The sequence below is a fragment of the Gadus chalcogrammus genome, chromosome 6 (assembly GCF_026213295.1).
Source record: "Gadus chalcogrammus isolate NIFS_2021 chromosome 6, NIFS_Gcha_1.0, whole genome shotgun sequence".
Classification (NCBI taxonomy): domain Eukaryota; kingdom Metazoa; phylum Chordata; class Actinopteri; order Gadiformes; family Gadidae; genus Gadus; species Gadus chalcogrammus.
Window position 1 is genome coordinate 5,338,494 of NC_079417.1, and position 17,634 is coordinate 5,356,127.

The 17,634-nt window shown below is 44.2% G+C and overlaps 1 protein-coding gene across 1 annotated transcript in view; it reads right to left on the minus strand.

The window, feature by feature from the left end:
* Nucleotides 1–504: 504 nt before the first annotated feature.
* nsmfb (NMDA receptor synaptonuclear signaling and neuronal migration factor b) overlaps nt 505–17,634 on the minus strand; it is a 40,059-nt gene continuing 22,929 nt past the window's right edge. The window contains exons 7-16 of the mRNA XM_056592028.1: nt 17,410–17,462; nt 16,917–17,006; nt 16,127–16,254; nt 15,607–15,690; nt 15,103–15,136; nt 7,947–8,017; nt 7,544–7,623; nt 6,614–6,716; nt 2,005–2,080; nt 505–653 (exon numbers count right to left, since the gene is read on the minus strand). Coding sequence (XP_056448003.1) covers nt 556–653; nt 2,005–2,080; nt 6,614–6,716; nt 7,544–7,623; nt 7,947–8,017; nt 15,103–15,136; nt 15,607–15,690; nt 16,127–16,254; nt 16,917–17,006; nt 17,410–17,462 — 817 coding nt within the window. The 3' untranslated portion in view covers nt 505–555. The remainder of the gene's footprint in view (nt 654–2,004; nt 2,081–6,613; nt 6,717–7,543; nt 7,624–7,946; nt 8,018–15,102; nt 15,137–15,606; nt 15,691–16,126; nt 16,255–16,916; nt 17,007–17,409; nt 17,463–17,634) is intronic.

The window sequence follows — 17,634 nt, forward strand, 5'->3', positions numbered from 1 at the left end:
CTGTCGCCATCTCTAGCGATGGCTTCTCTCCTATCCGCTCTCCTACGTAGCTCTAAACACAGACCCCTATGTCTATCTCGTGCCCCACGACACATTTAGGCTACAGATTCCTACACCAGTGTCTCCACGCTCTCTCTCCCTTTCCCTCTCTCTCTCTGATGGTAGCTCTCATTTTGAAGTTGTGGTGTCCGCCACCTTCCAGTGTCCGTTTCTCTGTCCCCCGCGAGAACGAGAGCGCCGAAAGAGAGAGCGGTTAATAAAGAAAACAAAACAGGAGAAGGCATGGGCCGGAGAGGCTGCTCATGTGCGTGAACTCGATCTAAATCTTCATTTAAAAACGAGAAAGGAGTCGGCGCCGCGCTACGGCTAAAGCGACTGCGGCGGCGCCAGCGGCTACAGCGCCACCTACTGGGGCAACCAAGCCTCCGTGAGGAGGGAGGGGGGAGGGGCCATCTCTCAACCAACCAATGAGGAGCTCAGCCTGCGATGAGGTCAGCCAGGAAGTACAACCAGGGCCCCCCGGCGGGGGGGGCGTTGGGAGGGGCTAGTCGGAGGTCACAGCAGGTCGTCATAGTCGAGCATCTTGGAGTGCTGTCGGCTCTTCCACAGCCTGAAGAGACGGAAGTCGAAGTACATCTCTATCATCTCCTTACCTGGAGAGAGAGAGAGGGAGAGGGAGAGGGAGAGGGAGGGGGAGGGAGGGAGGGAGGGAGGGAGGGGGAAAAGATAGGGCCAGAGGGGGCCGAAGACAGGGAGAGACAGGAAGGGGGGGTCGACAAATTAGCATTCAAAAGTGTGTTTAGTAGCGACAGCTGATCTGATGCCTTTTTTTAGAGATGGATTTCATTTTGCTTTACTACACAAATGTTTTACTACTGGGTTTAATGTTGATTAGAGACTGCAAACCAATAATGAAATGCTTTTAGAAGCACACAGCACGGCAGCTAGTGACGACAATATGAGAGAGAGAGAGAGAGAGAGAGAGAGAGAGAGAGAGAGAGAGAGAGAGAGAGAGAGGGAAAGGGAGTCAAAGAGAGAGAGAGAGAGAGAGGGTGTGAATAAGAGAGAGGGTGTGTTATTGGTTTGTTATGGATCAACTTAGTGGGAGTATGCATAAAGCATAGGTAATGAGATTTTAATTGGAAAATAATTTGTGTGTCATCAATACGCAACTGACAGCATGACTGATGAGGTGTATTCAGAGCTCATATAGTTTACATGTGTTTCACACGCCTTTATCCTACACACACAGCCACACACGCACACGCACACGCACGCACACACACACGCACACACACACACACACACACACACACACACTGGAACACATTAATGATTAATAATACTGCAAGAACACTACACTGGGACAGCCAGGGAGAAAATAAATGCATATAGAACAGTGTAGGACTCGTGTACGTGCGATTGTGCAAGCGAGAGTGTGTATGTTTTTCTTGCTTAGGCTCTAAAAACAAGGGGAAAAATCAATACAACCATTGTATGAGTCTGTTTGTGTGTGTGTGTGTGTGTGTGTGTGTGTGTGTGTGTGTGTGTGCGTGTGTGTGCGTGTGTGTGTGTGTGTGTGTGTGCAAGTGTGTGCGTGTGTGTGTGCGTGTGTGTGTGCATGCCCTTTTGTGTGTTTATGTGCACTGTTTTATTTGCACTTTCTTGACTTTGTTTGTTCAGTTGTTCTGCAATCACTTAAAGTGGTAATCCCTTAGGTTTTCATGTAAATAAAGGTCAGCCAAGTCACCATCTATAGCCAAATGAGGTCACATGGAGATTGAGCCTATTGTAGTAATATGAGTGTTGCAAACTGGTTGTCGTGGCTGGGATCTATGGGTACAATTACTGCTTATTGCCAAAGGTGCCGCCAAAGAGAGTAAACCGGAAATCTTTGCGATTGCCACTTTAGGTGTTGTCTTATTCGTCACTGCAAATTTAGATTATGTGTTTGCATGCATTTATGTGTGTGTGTGTGTACATGCGTGCGTGAATTCCTCTTACCCTGAGCCGACAACTCTAGAGGAGATTTAAACTCCACAGAGTAGGGCCTCATTAGTGCCTTCAGGTTCTCAATCAGCTGCAAGAGAAAACAAACAGCAATGTTAGCATTCACCACCTGCACGGCTTTTAACATCTTGCCAACTTTCAAATGGCCTTTACATCATCAACCCCCAGGTCGTCGTATGAGCCCCATAAAAACGTCTAGATAACGTGCGGCAGCAACCTAGGTGGTGTGTTCACAGCCACACCATGTGATCTTTCTGAACTGTAAGAACATATTTACACTTTTTTTTAAGTTCTTAGCCTTTTTATTGTAGAGTGAGATAGACAGGAAGGTATAGGCGATAGGGGGGAGGACATACAGCAAAGCAAAGGACCACTGGCAGGAATCAAACCCCGGTGTCTGCGGTAATGACCGGGCCATAATGGTACCCGCTCTACCCGTCGAACCACCGGGGCGAAGATTTGTCCAAGATCTGTCATGTGGTGATACAGAGTTTAGGCGTGATTGACGTGTGACTCGAAAGGGGGTGACAGGCGTGGGAGGGCATGGAAGGGATCTCCTAGTAGAGACCAGTGGATCTTCGTAGTGGAGTGATTTACCATGGATGTTGTGCAGTGAGGAGTGGCCTTCCTAAACAATAAAAAAAAACGAACCGAATGTAGACACACCTGCATAACGTCTGCTGAAAGCCAGGACTCGTGTCATGGTAAAACTCTGCTACTCTGTATGTGTGTGTGGTTCGAAATATGTACAAGTTGACCTCCATGTTATGTTGGTTCATTCGAAATCTCTTCTAGCTCAAAGCCCTGTCACATCTCATTACACGCAACGTCTCTCTCTCTCTCTCTCTCTCTCTCTCTCTCTCTCTCTCTCTCTCTCTCTCTCTCTCTCTCTCTCTCTCTCTCTCTCTCTCTCTCTCTCTCTCTCTCTCTCTCTCTCTCTCTCTCTCTCTCTCTCTCTCTCTCTCTCTCTCTCTCTCTGATCCATCGCTTCACCCTTCCGCTCTAATCCCCCCCACCCTATGATGACCAAACATCCCTTGTTATGTTGTTGTGACTGGATGTGAGTGATTTCAAAGCTAAAAAACGGCTGAGGTTTTTGGTTGGTTTCTTTGTTTGTTTCTTGGGCTGAGATGAGCAGAATGTCCTTTGAGATTCGCCAGCGAGGTGAGAACACTACAGCCAGACAGACACCTGGAGAACCGCCAACTGAAACGCTACTGCCTGTCACCAAGGCTAGCTTTCATCGACCCCAACGATTCACACGCTGCTCGGTGTTTGGTGAAGTAAGCAAAACAATATGGAAGAAAAAACGTTGCATCGTCTCGAAGTGCTTCACAGAGCAAGAGGCCCCATGCACAGAATACTGCAGAGGCGTCTGCGCAAATTATTGGACAAACTACAATGTTTGAAATCGGTTATGGCAGAGATTTCCCAAGTTGGTCAAACAGTGCGTTTCACAAGGGTAAGGGGTTCTCTGTTGATACGTAGCAATTGTCCTGGGAATGTGCACACTCGAACAATTCATTGTCAATTTAGAATCATGAATGTTTGTTTTATCCATTTATAACACAAAGGGAAAGTAAAATAATTACTTAAGGGGCCAAAAAGATTGCAGAGATACATTTGAAAACCAGTTGCTCCTGCAAATTGCTTTTCAACCCTGGGCTGTTCATCTGGAATGTAAAGGAAATAAATGTAGTGCAGAGTCAGGCGGGAAATGTCATGTCAAACCCAGGGCATCACACGGCTAATGGTGTGTGATGCCATTAGCCACATTTGGTTCCTTAACCAGACATAACTGTAAAAAAAATGCTACATTTTATTTTCATTATTCATTATTCAGTGGTTAATAATAGTATTAATTGTTATGGTGTGTTATAAATAGGAGACGTAATGAGTTGTTATTCATATATTAATAGTTATGGGTTGCTATAAATATGAGGTGTTATCAGTGGTGATTAACAGTATTAATTGTTATGTTGTGTAATACTTATGAGGTGTTATCAGTGGTTATTAACAGTATTAATAGTTATGTGGTGTAATACTTATGAGGTGTTATCAGTGGTTATTAATAGTATTAATTGTTATGTTGTGTAATACTTATGAGGTGTTATCAGTGGTTATTAACAGTATTAATAGTTATGTGGTGTAATACTTATGAGGTGTTATCAGTGGTTATTAATAGTATTAATTGTTATGTTGTGTAATACTTATGAGGTGTTATCAGTGGTTATTAACAGTATTAATTGTTATGTGGTGTAATACTTATGAGGTGTTATCAGTGGTTATTAATAGTATTAATTGTTATTTGGTGTAATACTTATGAGGTGTTATCAGTGGTTATTAATAGTATTAATTATTATGTGGTGTTGGCATTAGATATTCTTAGGAGGCGCCGGTCCACATGACGCCTGATGAAAGCGAGTCCAGTTTATCGGATGGGCAGGGAGTCCTGTGGCGGAGCTGCTTATTAATAGAGAGATGACTCACACACACACACACACACACACACACACACACACACACACACACACACACACACACACACACACACACACACACACACACACACACACACACACACACACACACACACAAACACACACACATACCTGAGAATACAGACTTGCTCACACAATGCTGGAAACCCAGTGGACCCTGCCCAGTATGGGGGGGAGGCAGAAATGCTAATCATTGTGTAAGCCTGCAATACTGAGCACACCAAAAAGTGCATAGAGGTGCCTGTTTGTGTGTCTTTGTGTGTGTGTGTGTGTGTGTGTGTGTGTGTGTGTGTGTGTGTGTGTGTGTGTGTGTGTGTGTGTGTGTGTGTGTGTGTGTGTGTGTGTGTGTGTGTTTGGGTGTTTGGCACAAATGCGTTTGGGGAAAGAAGGAGGAAGCTGGGGATTTATCTGTGTGTGCGTGTTTGTCTGTTCAGTGCAACACACACACACACACACACACACACACACACACACACACACACACACACACACACACACACACTGATGTGATTATGCTGATGTGCGTAATACAGCCGGTGAGCGCTTTGTTCTCGCGCCTCTGTGCGTTATGTCCCACCGTCGTCTTGGAGAGGATGAGGTCACACACAATGCTGGATTCCCCCGGGCGAGCCAGTGGGCGAGAGAGAGAGAGATCTGACGCGCTTACGACTTAGAACTTCTGCCTGCTTGCTTTGGAACAGTACAGAGTATTTGTGTGTGTTTGTGTGTATTTGCGTTTCAGTCAGGGACACCTTGACACTTAGCTGGAGGAGCCGGGGATTGAAATAGAAACAAGGTCTACCTCCTGAGCCCATGCCGGAAAAAATGTCCTTATTGTGTCTGTGTGTATGTGTGTAACAGAGAGCGTGAAGGGGCATGATAGCGGTAATTTACCCTTCACTGTGTTTTGGGTTGCTAAATGAAATGATGCCTTTCAGCAAACGCCTTACCCTAACCCGAACATCCTAACCACTAGACAATGTGGACTACTATGTGTTTCCTGGTATTATGCAACACAATGACCCCCAGTGTGAAGGTTTGACTTGGTTGGAAAACAGGGGCTTGTACTGGTTGCCAAGCAACAGAGACTGACGACAACACTGGATGCTCAGTGTGTCTGAGTGGAGCGTGGATGGGCTTATTTTTGGGGACACAGGGGTACTTGGTGGATTGATGGGATTTTAGGGCGCAGGTGTGTGTTTGAGCACAAGGGAGTGTGCACGCACGCACACACACACACACACGTCATTTCTTCTGTACACCTGAGCAAACATTAACACCTCTTTTTCAGGATTTACTTTGGTTTTATGATTTATGATTTATAAGTGGTTTAGGTTTTTCTGATCTTCTGCCGCACCAATTACTGTGTTCCAAAAGTGAGGGAAACTGGTCAAGGGTTATTAGGTGTTGCCAGAGCCGTCTTACAGACACGCATGGAAAGAGACTGAACCTTAATATCGGAGCTATAGAGATATATCTTTCCATATAAGAGAGAAAATTACACAGATTTACAATGAGAGGGAGAGTGTGAAAGAGTGAGACTAAGAGAGTGTGACCGAGCATGAGAGAGAGTGAAACGTACGAGAGATTGAAAAAAAGAGAGAGAGCAAATAAGAGTGAGAAAGAAAGAGAGCGCAAGAGAGATATAGCCATATTCCACAGAAATCATACATGATTGACTCCCTACCTATGGCGTCATGGAGGCCGGCGAAAACTTTTTTATATCTGCCCCGTTCAGTCTCTCTCCCAAATTTGCTGCAGACTAAATCTGAACAATTTGAGCCCCGCTCGGACGCAGACGGACGTCATTGGCGGCTAAGATGACACAGAGCCGCAGAAGGTACAGACGGAGTCAAAGCGGCGCTCTGGGAAATAGGCGGTGCAAATGAGCGTGTTCATCCCTTAGTCATGACTCCATCTCTGCCAATCGGAGCCGGAGCCGACCGGCACGGCCGTCCATACCCGTGATTCCCTCAGAGTCATTTGGGATGAACGCCAATCGTTAACCTTTCCCTCGAAAGGCCAAGGCCAGACGTAAGTGGGTGTTAGTGGGTGTTTCGCTCCGCCAGGAAAGCGGCTCTAGGGACAGAGCGGATGAGTACCTTCTCTCCGTTGGCGCTTCCCAGGACATAGCAGCCCATGATGTGGATCTGGTTGGGGTCGGGATTCAGCTTACTCATCAGACGACTCAGCTTCAACCAGAACCTGCACACACACACACAGACACACACACACACAGTACACACAGATCAGCACAGCACAGCACACACACACACACACACACACACACACACACACACACACACACACACACACACACACACACACACACACACACACACACACACACACACACACACACACACACACACACACACACACACACACACACACACAGACATGAGTCATGGGAAGGGAAGAGACCATTCGTATGAGTAATATTTGATTCATTCCTACGCTGTTGGCACGGATGTTTATAAGAGGGAAAGTGAAAAATCGTCCATGTGATTTGTCAAAGTAAAAGTGTGCGTCGTGAGATGGAGGAGTTAGATAGCTAGATAATGATTGATTCATCCTGGAGGTCAAGATAAGGCGTTACAGCAGCTCATATAAAAGTTACTGTCACCTTGTTCGTAACATTATTAGAACTGCAAATGCAAGGGCATTCATCTGTGAAAGATTAGTGTTCTTGCAACATATTGCAGGAACAAACGTACAAGTGCATCTGCAGCTTTATAAACTGGCTTTAGAACTACGTCATCCTAACTCAATTTAACTACCCTTAGATAGATAGGTTAGACATATTTTCTGTACATATATATAGTCCTTTAAGTGTCATGCTTAATCTCTTGAATTGCACTACTTATGTCCTGTGGCTTCTGTTGTGATCCCAGATTTCCCCTTTTTTTTAAAAGTACTGTCGTATTTCGGCTGTTACCCTCAGCCGAGATACGACAGTACATGACTGTGAGAAACAGTCTTGTCCATATTTGTAGTTTCTTGGGGGTTTGGAATGTGTCTGTGACTCTTACTGGATCATGTCGTCCTCCTTCTCCACCTTGGCGAAGGTGGCCACCTTGTTCTTGAGCAGGTAGAGGTGTCCAGGTCCCCCCTGATGGGCCACAGAGACACAGAGTCAGTCGTGGTATAACTCATATCTGTATACAACATCTTCTTAGGGTTTTCCCCCCTCTGGATTTGGGGAGTTTTTCGTGGCTATTTCGAGGGCTCATGTTGAGCGGAGATCGTAACATGTGATCTGTGAGCCAATTCAGACTGCCACTGTGATTAGGGGCTTAACTAATGCAATTCACTTGACTTGATCAAATCATTAGTTCAAATCAATACCTCCCAACCTTTTTAAGCCTGTGACCCCATTGTTATGTACATTACCATAAAGAAACCTCAATAAAATGTGAGGACCTACTCACTCACCTGGCAGAAAATGAGCATGTTCCAGATTTTGCAGCCCTTCCTGTATGCTGTCAGTTTCTTCTCTATCTCCTCTGGGAAAGAAAGAAAGAAAGAAAGAAAGAAAGAAAGAGAGAGAGAGAGAGAGAGAGAGAGAGAGAGAGAGAGAGAGAGAGAGAGAGAGAGAGAGAGAGAGAGAGAGAGAGAGAGAGAGAGAGAGAGAGAGAGAGAGAGAGAGAGAGAGAGAGAGAGAGAGAGAGAGAGAGACAATGGGTCAATCGATCGACTCTTCTACACCTTAATTAAAACAACCCTGTCTCGTCAAAATTACGTTCCCATAGAACTATTCGGCATTCTCAATTACGTTTGTCATAAAACGTATTTTGTCCGCGATTACGTTTTATTGAACGTATTGCAAATACGTTCGTCCTCAGCCTATTTTTTGCCATTCATTAACCTCTAGGATTATGTTTGGTTGAAACGTATCCCAGATAGGTTAGATGTCAACGTATAGCACATTATTGTCATTAAGGCATATCTTCCTTTCAGGGAACGTTTCATTTAACGTATTTTGTCTGAAAAATGTATCTTGGCCGTGAATACGTTTTATTGAACATATCGCAAATACGTTCGTTGTCAGCCTATTGTTTTGCCATTTATTAACCTCTAGGATTAGTATCCCAGATAGGTTAAATGTCAACGTATAGCACATTATTGTCATTAAGGCATATCTCCCTTTCAGGGAACGTTTCATTTAACGTATTTTGTCTGAAAAACGTATCTTGGCTGTGGATACGTGTTATTGAACATATCGCAAATACGTTCGTTGTCAACCTATTTTTTGCCATTCATTTACCTCTAGGATTATGTTTGGTTGAAACGTATTCCAAATATGTTAAATGTCAACGTATAGCACATTATTGTCATTAAGGCATATTTCCCTTTCGGGAAACGTTTCATTTAACGTTATTTTGTCCCTGATTACGTCTTATTGAACATATTGCAAATAGGTTCGTTCTCAACATTTTTGTTGTTATTTATTTAAACTACCTCTTGGATTACAGGCTACATTTAATTGAAACGTATCCTTAATAGGCTACGTTAAATTTCGATAACACATTATTGTCAGCATGTAGGCATAGGTCTACCTCTCGGGGAAGCGTACGTTTGATTGTAATGTTAATAGTCCAACGTTATATCAACATGTCACAAGAGGAGAAATTAGCTGCTGACGGGGTAACTGTAGGAGCAGGGGTTGCTTTGTTGATTTCTTTATCTAGGGCTATAGCTGTGGTCAAAGCGGGAAGTGTGCGTTGTCTGGGCGGCTGCCTGAACTGAGCTGCAGGAAATTATGTTCACACGTTTTTCATTCATTCATGAAGGCTATACCGGTGAACGGTGACGTCAGACTCACGCCCACCTACAAACCAATCAATGTCCAGTATCAGCCTGTCCTCTCGGAAAATACGACCACGTAGGTGGTTTGTTCCGCCACAGATTACGACCCATTGGAATTTATCCAAAACGAGCGAACGAGGCCCTCTACATGTGCGGGGAACCCTTTCTCATCAAAATTACGTTCCCAGAGAACTATTCGGCATTCTCAATTACATTTGTCTAAAAAACGTTTTTTGTCCGTGATTACGTTTTATTGAACATATTGTAATGACCTCGCCGGTGACATAACGATGTCGAGTCATTAGTAATTGAAGGAACTTTTAATGGACCAAAACCAGGTCACTGAAACCCGTAACCAACGGCAGAAATCCCACCCAAAACAAACCCCGGTTACCCCGGCAACCCCCAACACGGTCTCACTCACGTGCAGGCCCCCACCCTCGTGTTCTTCCAAGGCCCTCCCCCAGCTGACCTAATGATTCGCCCCCACACACACACACACAAGCACACACAAGCACACACACGCACGCACAGACACACAGACACAGACACACACACACACACACACACACACACAATCAGAAGCATGTAAATATCTTCACGGTGGCGTAAGAGGACGAACAAGGTGTCCTTCAACATCTACGCTTCCAGGCGATTGCAACGGTGCCACACATGAGCATATTCGAACATGTTTAATGGTAGTAATTAGCTGTCGAAATTGGAGGCCTTAATCAATACTGAGCAGCTATTGATTTGCTTCCCGATAAAGATTAGTCACAAATGACATGTTATTTAGCATCTACACATTGAGCTGAGTCCAATGACACCAAGAACGACACTCTAGCTAATGGTAACATGTATTTTACATGGTACACCTAGGTCTAGGACATGATCTCGGTGTAGCAAGAGGCCGAGCTTGATCTCATTGGACTCAGCTTAACGTGTAGATGCTAATTAACATGTAATTTGTCAAAAATCTCCATCGGGAAGCAAATCTATAGCTGGTCATTATTGATAAAGGCCTCCAAAATCGACAGCTAATTACTACCCCGAAACATATTCAAATATGATCATGTGTGGCACTGTTGCAATCGTCTCGAAACGTAGATGTCAAAGGACACCTTGTTTGCTCTGTTGCACCCCCGGGAAGATATTTTCATACTTCTAATGGATTGATTCATATTTTAAGGTTCTCGGAGGGAGACTTTAAGTGGCTGCAGCAGAAGTGTTGAGACGAAAGATGATATCAAGAGATTTATAGAATATTCCCATTCACATTATGATTCTTCGTCGTAACATCCGACCAAACATCCTTTACATTCACAGAGCGAAGATTATGAAAGTCCAGGCTCAGCAAGTGCTCCATCTCGTTGCACCTGCACCCAGCGGCTCGCTTGCAAGATTTTGGCCTGAAGTTCTTCCCAGACCTATACCCTAACAGTCCAATATGCATATCTGAGAATCAGGCCTCTCTTCAATAATGACAAAATGTAATGAGAGAAATACAGATTCACTTTTTGTTATCTCATAAGCGGCGTGGTGCCGGCTCCTTTTGACCTTTTGACCCCAGACTTCAAAGAGGTGGCCACAGGCCAGCGCTGTCTACACACATTAAGCCACAAATGTACACCTCCATCCCGCAAAAAATGGGGCCTAGAAACTAATCTCTGTCTTATGTACATTGACTGTACTGTTGGAGGTCACGCCCCTTTTCCAGCCTTTTCGAGATAGCTAGGGATGCTAAAATGTTTACACACATATCCCGGGGCCCCGTGAACGACATATCCGAGATTTGGAGTTCTAGCCCTTAGAGAAAAAAAGTTTTCCCAAATGGAGTGTCATTTGGATAAAGCCCCTCAGAAGTGTAGCCTGCAAGACCTAATGGTTCAGAATGTGGTGGAAAAACAGTTTTTGAGATAGGAAGGTCCTACCGCCCTGAAATTTAATACCTTATTCTAGGGCCTAACTGGGACTTCCGCACCGAAACTTGGCCCGGTCGGACCCCGAGGGCAGGAAGGGGGGGCCCTTCCTGCCCGAAACTTGGCCCGGTCAGACCCCGAGGGCAGGCCCCCCCTTCCTGCCCTCGGGGTCCGACCGGGCCAAGTTTCGGTGTGGAGGTCCCAGTCAGGCCCTAGAATAAGGTATTACAATTTCAGGGCGGTAGGACCTTCCTATCTCAAAAACTGTTTTTCCACCACATTCTGAACCATTAGGTCTTGCAGGCTACACTTCTGAGGGGCTTTGTCCAAATGACACTCCATTTGGGAAAACTTTTTTTCTCTAAGGGCTAGAACTCCAAATCTCGGATATGTCGTTCACGGGCCCCCGGGAAATGTGTGTAAACATTTTAGCATCCCTAGCTATCTCGAAAAGGTCGGCAAAGGGGCGTGACCTCCAACAGTACAGTAAATGTACATAAGACAGAGGTTAGTTTCTAGTCCCCATTTTTTGTGGGATGGAGGTGTACATTCGTGGCTAAAGGTGTGTAGACACAGCTGGCCTGTGGCCACGTTTTTGAAGTCGGGGGTCAAAAGGTCAAAAGGAGCCGGCACCACGCCGCTTATGAGATAACAAAAAGTTAATGTGTGTTTCTCTCATAACTTTTTGTCATTATTAAAGAGAGGCCTGATTCTCAGATATGCATGTTGGATGGCTAGGGTGTAGGTCTGGGAAGAACTTCAGGCCAAAATCTTGCAAGCGAGCCGCTGGGTGAGTTGCAACGAGATGGAGCACTTGCTGAGTCATTTCCTGTAGTGCTGGAGCCACAGGTTGAAGCGTATGCGTCCTTTGAGACCCCCTTTGATATATAAGAGACGCTATACAGCTTACTTAAATGTTGTCGACTCAGTCACCTATTGCATCACTTCCTTTAGGGCTTCGGCCTCCTAATTGATCATTGTAGTAGGCTATAATTGAATGCCCCCTTTCATATATATACCTCCACCACTGGGACGTGGCAACAATTCTCCAAATCCATATGGGGAGGGGGGGGATGCTTGTGGACAGTAGGGGTTTACCCTAGACATAAATAGGAAGTAAAATCAGGAGAAGGAATGACCTCTCACAAATATTTATTGAATAAATTGTTTCAAATAACCCTCCCTCGTTAAATCAATGAGCTTGGTGTTTTGCTTTCAAAAAAAAGTTATAGAAGAAGTCTAAACTGCAGAAAATAAACACATCCAAGCTGCCTTTTAAGGATACCTTGGAATAACTGTCTATTTTTCAACCATCGGACCCTAGTTTACGACAAAAACAACCCAATTGACGGCAGCTCCTTTGCCGCGTGGTTTTTAGAGTTATTAGAGGGGGCGGTCGATAGCAACCACCATAGCAACCATGACGGTCAAGTGACTGGATTCAGCCCCGTTGAAAAAAATAGAATACCTCCCTACACACTCAGTAGTAGATTAATGATATTTAAATTATTATTATGACCATGAAGTCTTTATTTGCATGGGTTTACATTTCGTTGTGTAGCATGGAAAAATCGGAGAAACACTCCCATTCAGAATGCATTGGTTTACACTTCGTTCTTTGGAGCACGGTTATTTTTATTGATTTATTTATTTTCCGTTTTTGAGAAGTTGAGGATTTTTCTGCAATAATCCAAAATCCAATGGAAAACCCGTTGGCTTTTTGTCAAGGGAACCGAGGGCGACGCTCACTTCCGGGTTTGCCAACATACGTCATCCCTCTCCACCACTCTATACTGTAAAAACACATGTTCAAGTTGAATGATAATGCATGAATTTATTCTTTATTCTGCCATAGTAACACGGTAAATAAATTGCAAAAATAGGCTGAGAACGAATTCGTATTTACGATATTGTAGCGACCCTGGGACAATTAAATTGTTTGTGTGTTATGTGTTGCATTGTATTTCGTTGTCCGTTATGCCAGTTGTTCTGTGTGCATGTATTGTAATGTTCTTCTTGTCAATCAGTGTGAGGGCGAATCATTAGGTCAGCTGGGGGAGGGCCTTGGAAGAACACGAGGGTGGGGGCCTGCACGTGAGTGAGACCGTGTTGGGGGTTGCCGGGGTAACCGGGGTTTGTTTTGGGTGGGATTTCTGCCGTTGGTTACGGGTTTCAGTGACCTGGTTTTGGTCCATTAAAAGTTCCTTCAATTACTAATGACTCGACATCGTTATGTCACCGGCGAGGTCATTACAATATGTTCAATAAAACGTAATCACGGACAAAAAACGTTTTTTAGACAAATGTAATTGAGAATGCCGAATAGTTCTCTGGGAACGTAATTTTGATGAGAAAGGGTTCCCCGCACATGTAGAGGGCCTCGTTCGCTCGTTTTGGATAAATTCCAATGGGTCGTAATCTGTGGCGGAACAAACCACCTACGTGGTCGTATTTTCCGAGAGGACAGGCTGATACTGGACATTGATTGGTTTGTAGGTGGGCGTGAGTCTGACGTCACCGTTCACCGGTATAGCCTTCATGAATGAATGAAGAAACGTGTGAACATAATTTCCTGCAGCTCAGTTCAGGCAGCCGCCCAGACAACGCACACTTCCCGCTTTGACCACAGCTATAGCCCTAGATAAAGAAATCAACAAAGCAACCCCCGCTCCTACAGTTACCCCGTCAGCAGCTAATTTCTCCTCTTGTGACATGTTGATATAACGTTGGACTATTAACATTACAATCAAACGTACGCTTCCCCGAGAGGTAGACCTATGCCTACATGCTGACAATAATGTGTTATCGAAATTTAACGTAGCCTATTAAGGATACGTTTCAATTAAATGTAGCCTGTAATCCAAGAGGTAGCTTAAATAAATAACAACAAAAATGTTGAGAACGAACCTATTTGCAATATGTTCAATAAGACGTAATCAGGGACAAAATAACGTTAAATGAAACGTTTCCCGAAAGGGAAATATGCCTTAATGACAATAATGTGCTATACGTTGACATTTAACATATTTGGAATACGTTTCAACCAAACATAATCCTAGAGGTAAATGAATGGCAAAAAATAGGTTGACAACGAACGTATTTGCGATACGTTCAATAACACGTATCCACAGCCAAGATACGTTTTTCAGACAAAATACGTTAAATGAAACGTTCCCTGAAAGGGAGATATGCCTTAATGACAATAATGTGCTATACGTTGACATTTAACCTATCTGGGATACTAATCCTAGAGGTTAATAAATGGCAAAACAATAGGCTGACAACGAACGTATTTGCGATATGTTCAATAAAACGTATTCATGGCCAAGATACATTTTTCAGACAAAATACGTTAAATGAAACGTTCCCTGAAAGGAAGATATGCCTTAATGACAATAATGTGCTATACGTTGACATTTAACCTATCTGGGATACGTTTCAACCAAACATAATCCTAGAGGTTAATGAATGGCAAAAAATAGGCTGAGGACGAACGTATTCGCAATACGTTCAATAAAACGTAATCGCGGACAAAATACGTTTTATGACAAACGTAATTGAGAATGCCGAATAGTTCTCTGGGAACGTAATTTTGACGAGACAGGGTTGAATTAAAAACACACACGCACACACATCCCCACCAACGATGGTAGCTTCAACTCTCACTTACATTCGGTGTGTAACTCTTTTTCACACAGAAATGCTTGTAAACAATATGAGTCATCTCTCTCTAGAATAATCACCCTCACCCGGGGGTCTCCTCGACATTTACACTCTAAATTAATTTCCATTTCAAAGCTGAGGTGGTGGAATAAGAGAAGAACATTACGGTGAACAAAGAGAGCCCAGAATGTTCTTCTTACCGATGATGTCATCAAACGTGGCGTGTTCGTGATCCTAAAACAAACAGATAAAAGAAGATTCTTAATAAAAGTTATTCTACTGGACTATTTTGAACATTACACTTGCGTTTCAATTTATTACACTCATATATCTTAATTGATTGTAGATTATGTAATCTTTTTGTGAAGGATTAATTTATTCATCTATGAAACATGAAGGATAATTAAAATAATCACATGATCAGCCATTAGTGAGGTCCCTTTTGAACTCATTATGTCCTTATATTTTGCATTAATTACTTTCTTTGTGGAGGTTTCATGAAAAGTTGCTATTATTACCTACCTACACCTAATATCTATGGTAGTATTGCCGTTGTAATTATTAGTTTTTACGTAATTACGATTTTCAGTGTGAAAGATGTCAGATCCATAACAAATAGAGTTATTATGCCAAATCTTTTGAATCACTTGAATTCTGCCAAAACTTTTGGTGTGGGCGGAGCAAAAAGGATGTCGGCCACTCACGTAGAGGATGGGGATGACGGAAGGATCCTCCCGACGAATGATGTTGGGGACGTACTCTGCCTTGGGCACCTTGGAGGAGACCAGCTGGAGAGGAAACAGTTGGAGACCTGGTCACCGACAGACTTCTCTACTTTCGTGTCACGCATCACTTCAGGATTCACCTAGTCCCACAAATCAGACTTTAGGTTCATATATCAAACGGGAATGCTATATCATTTGATATAGCAAGTTCAGTAGTATCAGGACCACTGGATCAGAAGTTCTGCCATAACATTGTTGGGCTGCTGGATCTTAAGTTGCAGGAAAAGCAGGAACCCAGACTAGACCGTAGGGATCCAATTACGACCATCGATGAAAACAATCAGCATGAAAACAACAGAGATTGGAATAGCAGGATATAAAATGTCCCCATAAAGGAACAATAACTGAACATTTCTAATAAAGTCGGAACTGAATGTGTATGTATGTGTTTGTGTTTGTGTGTGTTTGTGTGTGTTTTTCGGTCCCTAGCGGGGCTCACCATGATCTTCGGCGGGATAAAGTCATCTCCTTCGCAGGCTACTTTCTCGGCCTCCCTCTCCTCCTCCCAATCAGCATCCTCACTCAGCCCTTCATCAAGGGTCCCTGTAGACTCACGCAGGTCCCCACCTGGTCACAGACACGCACACACACACACACACAGGTTTTTAAAGGTGCACAAACACCCTTATAAATGTGTCCATCATGCACGAACAAAGACACTTACAGACGTGCACACAAACATCACACAGGAGATGAAAGGGAACAAGATCAGAGAGAGAGAGAGAGAGAGAGAGAGAGAGAGAGAGAGAGAGAGAGAGAGAGAGAGAGAGAGAGAGAGAGAGAGAGAGAGACACACACACACACACACACACACACACACACACACACACACACACACACACACACACACACACACACACACACACACACACACACACACACACACACACACACACACACACACACACAAATCTAAAGCAGTGCACCTGGGCTCTCACAGAGAGAGGAGGGTGAGAGAGGGTCATGAGTGGGCGGGAGCGCACTCATGTGTTAAACCCCAACACATGTGTGTGGATCTGTATACGACTATATTTGTGTATGCATGTGTATATGTGTGCAGAAATGTCTATTTGTAAGTGTCTGTGTCTGCGTCTGTGTCTGTGTGTGTATGTCTACGTCTAGGTGTACAGTATGTGTCTGTGTATGTGTATGTGTACGTGTACGTGTACGTGTATGTGTACGTGTACGTGTGTGTGTGTGTAAGCGCGCACAGCCGCACACACACTCACTGTCCCTGGAGTCGTGCAGGGAGTCTGGCTTGACAGGGGTGGGGTCGCTCCAGGATCGGCTGAAGCTCTTAGCGCGGCGTTCTGCAAAGGCTGTCGGGGGCGGGGGTGAAACGTGCAGAGGTTAGCACGCTCAAACCATCCGTGCACGTTTCCAGCAGCCCGCGCTTCGTCATGATATGTTGACGTGTAGCACGTTCTTGAGTAATGAAACACACGCTTGATGGCCGTTGACCTCATTTTTACCTACACGTGCGTTCCACATCCTACAAACAATTGCACAATTTGAACCTGAAGTAGTAAAAGATAAAAGTGATGAAACTAATAACTCACAGCCAATGCTAGTTAACAAGCAGAAACACACGCACACACACACACACACACACACACACACACACACACACACACACACACACACACACACACACACACACACACACACACACACACACACACACACACACACACACACACACACACACACACACAAACCCACTTTGGACTTTCACACGACGGCTTCCGACCATCCTCAGGTGCTTCCGGAAGTTTCTGCAGTTGGAGAAGGTAGAGAGACAGAGATTAACAATGAGAGAGCAGGTAGAGAGACAGAGTTTAACAATGAGAGAGCAGGTAGAGAGACAGAGATTAACAATGAGAGAGCAGGTAGAGAGACAGAGATTAACAATGAGAGAGCAGGTAGAGAGACAGAGATTAACAATGA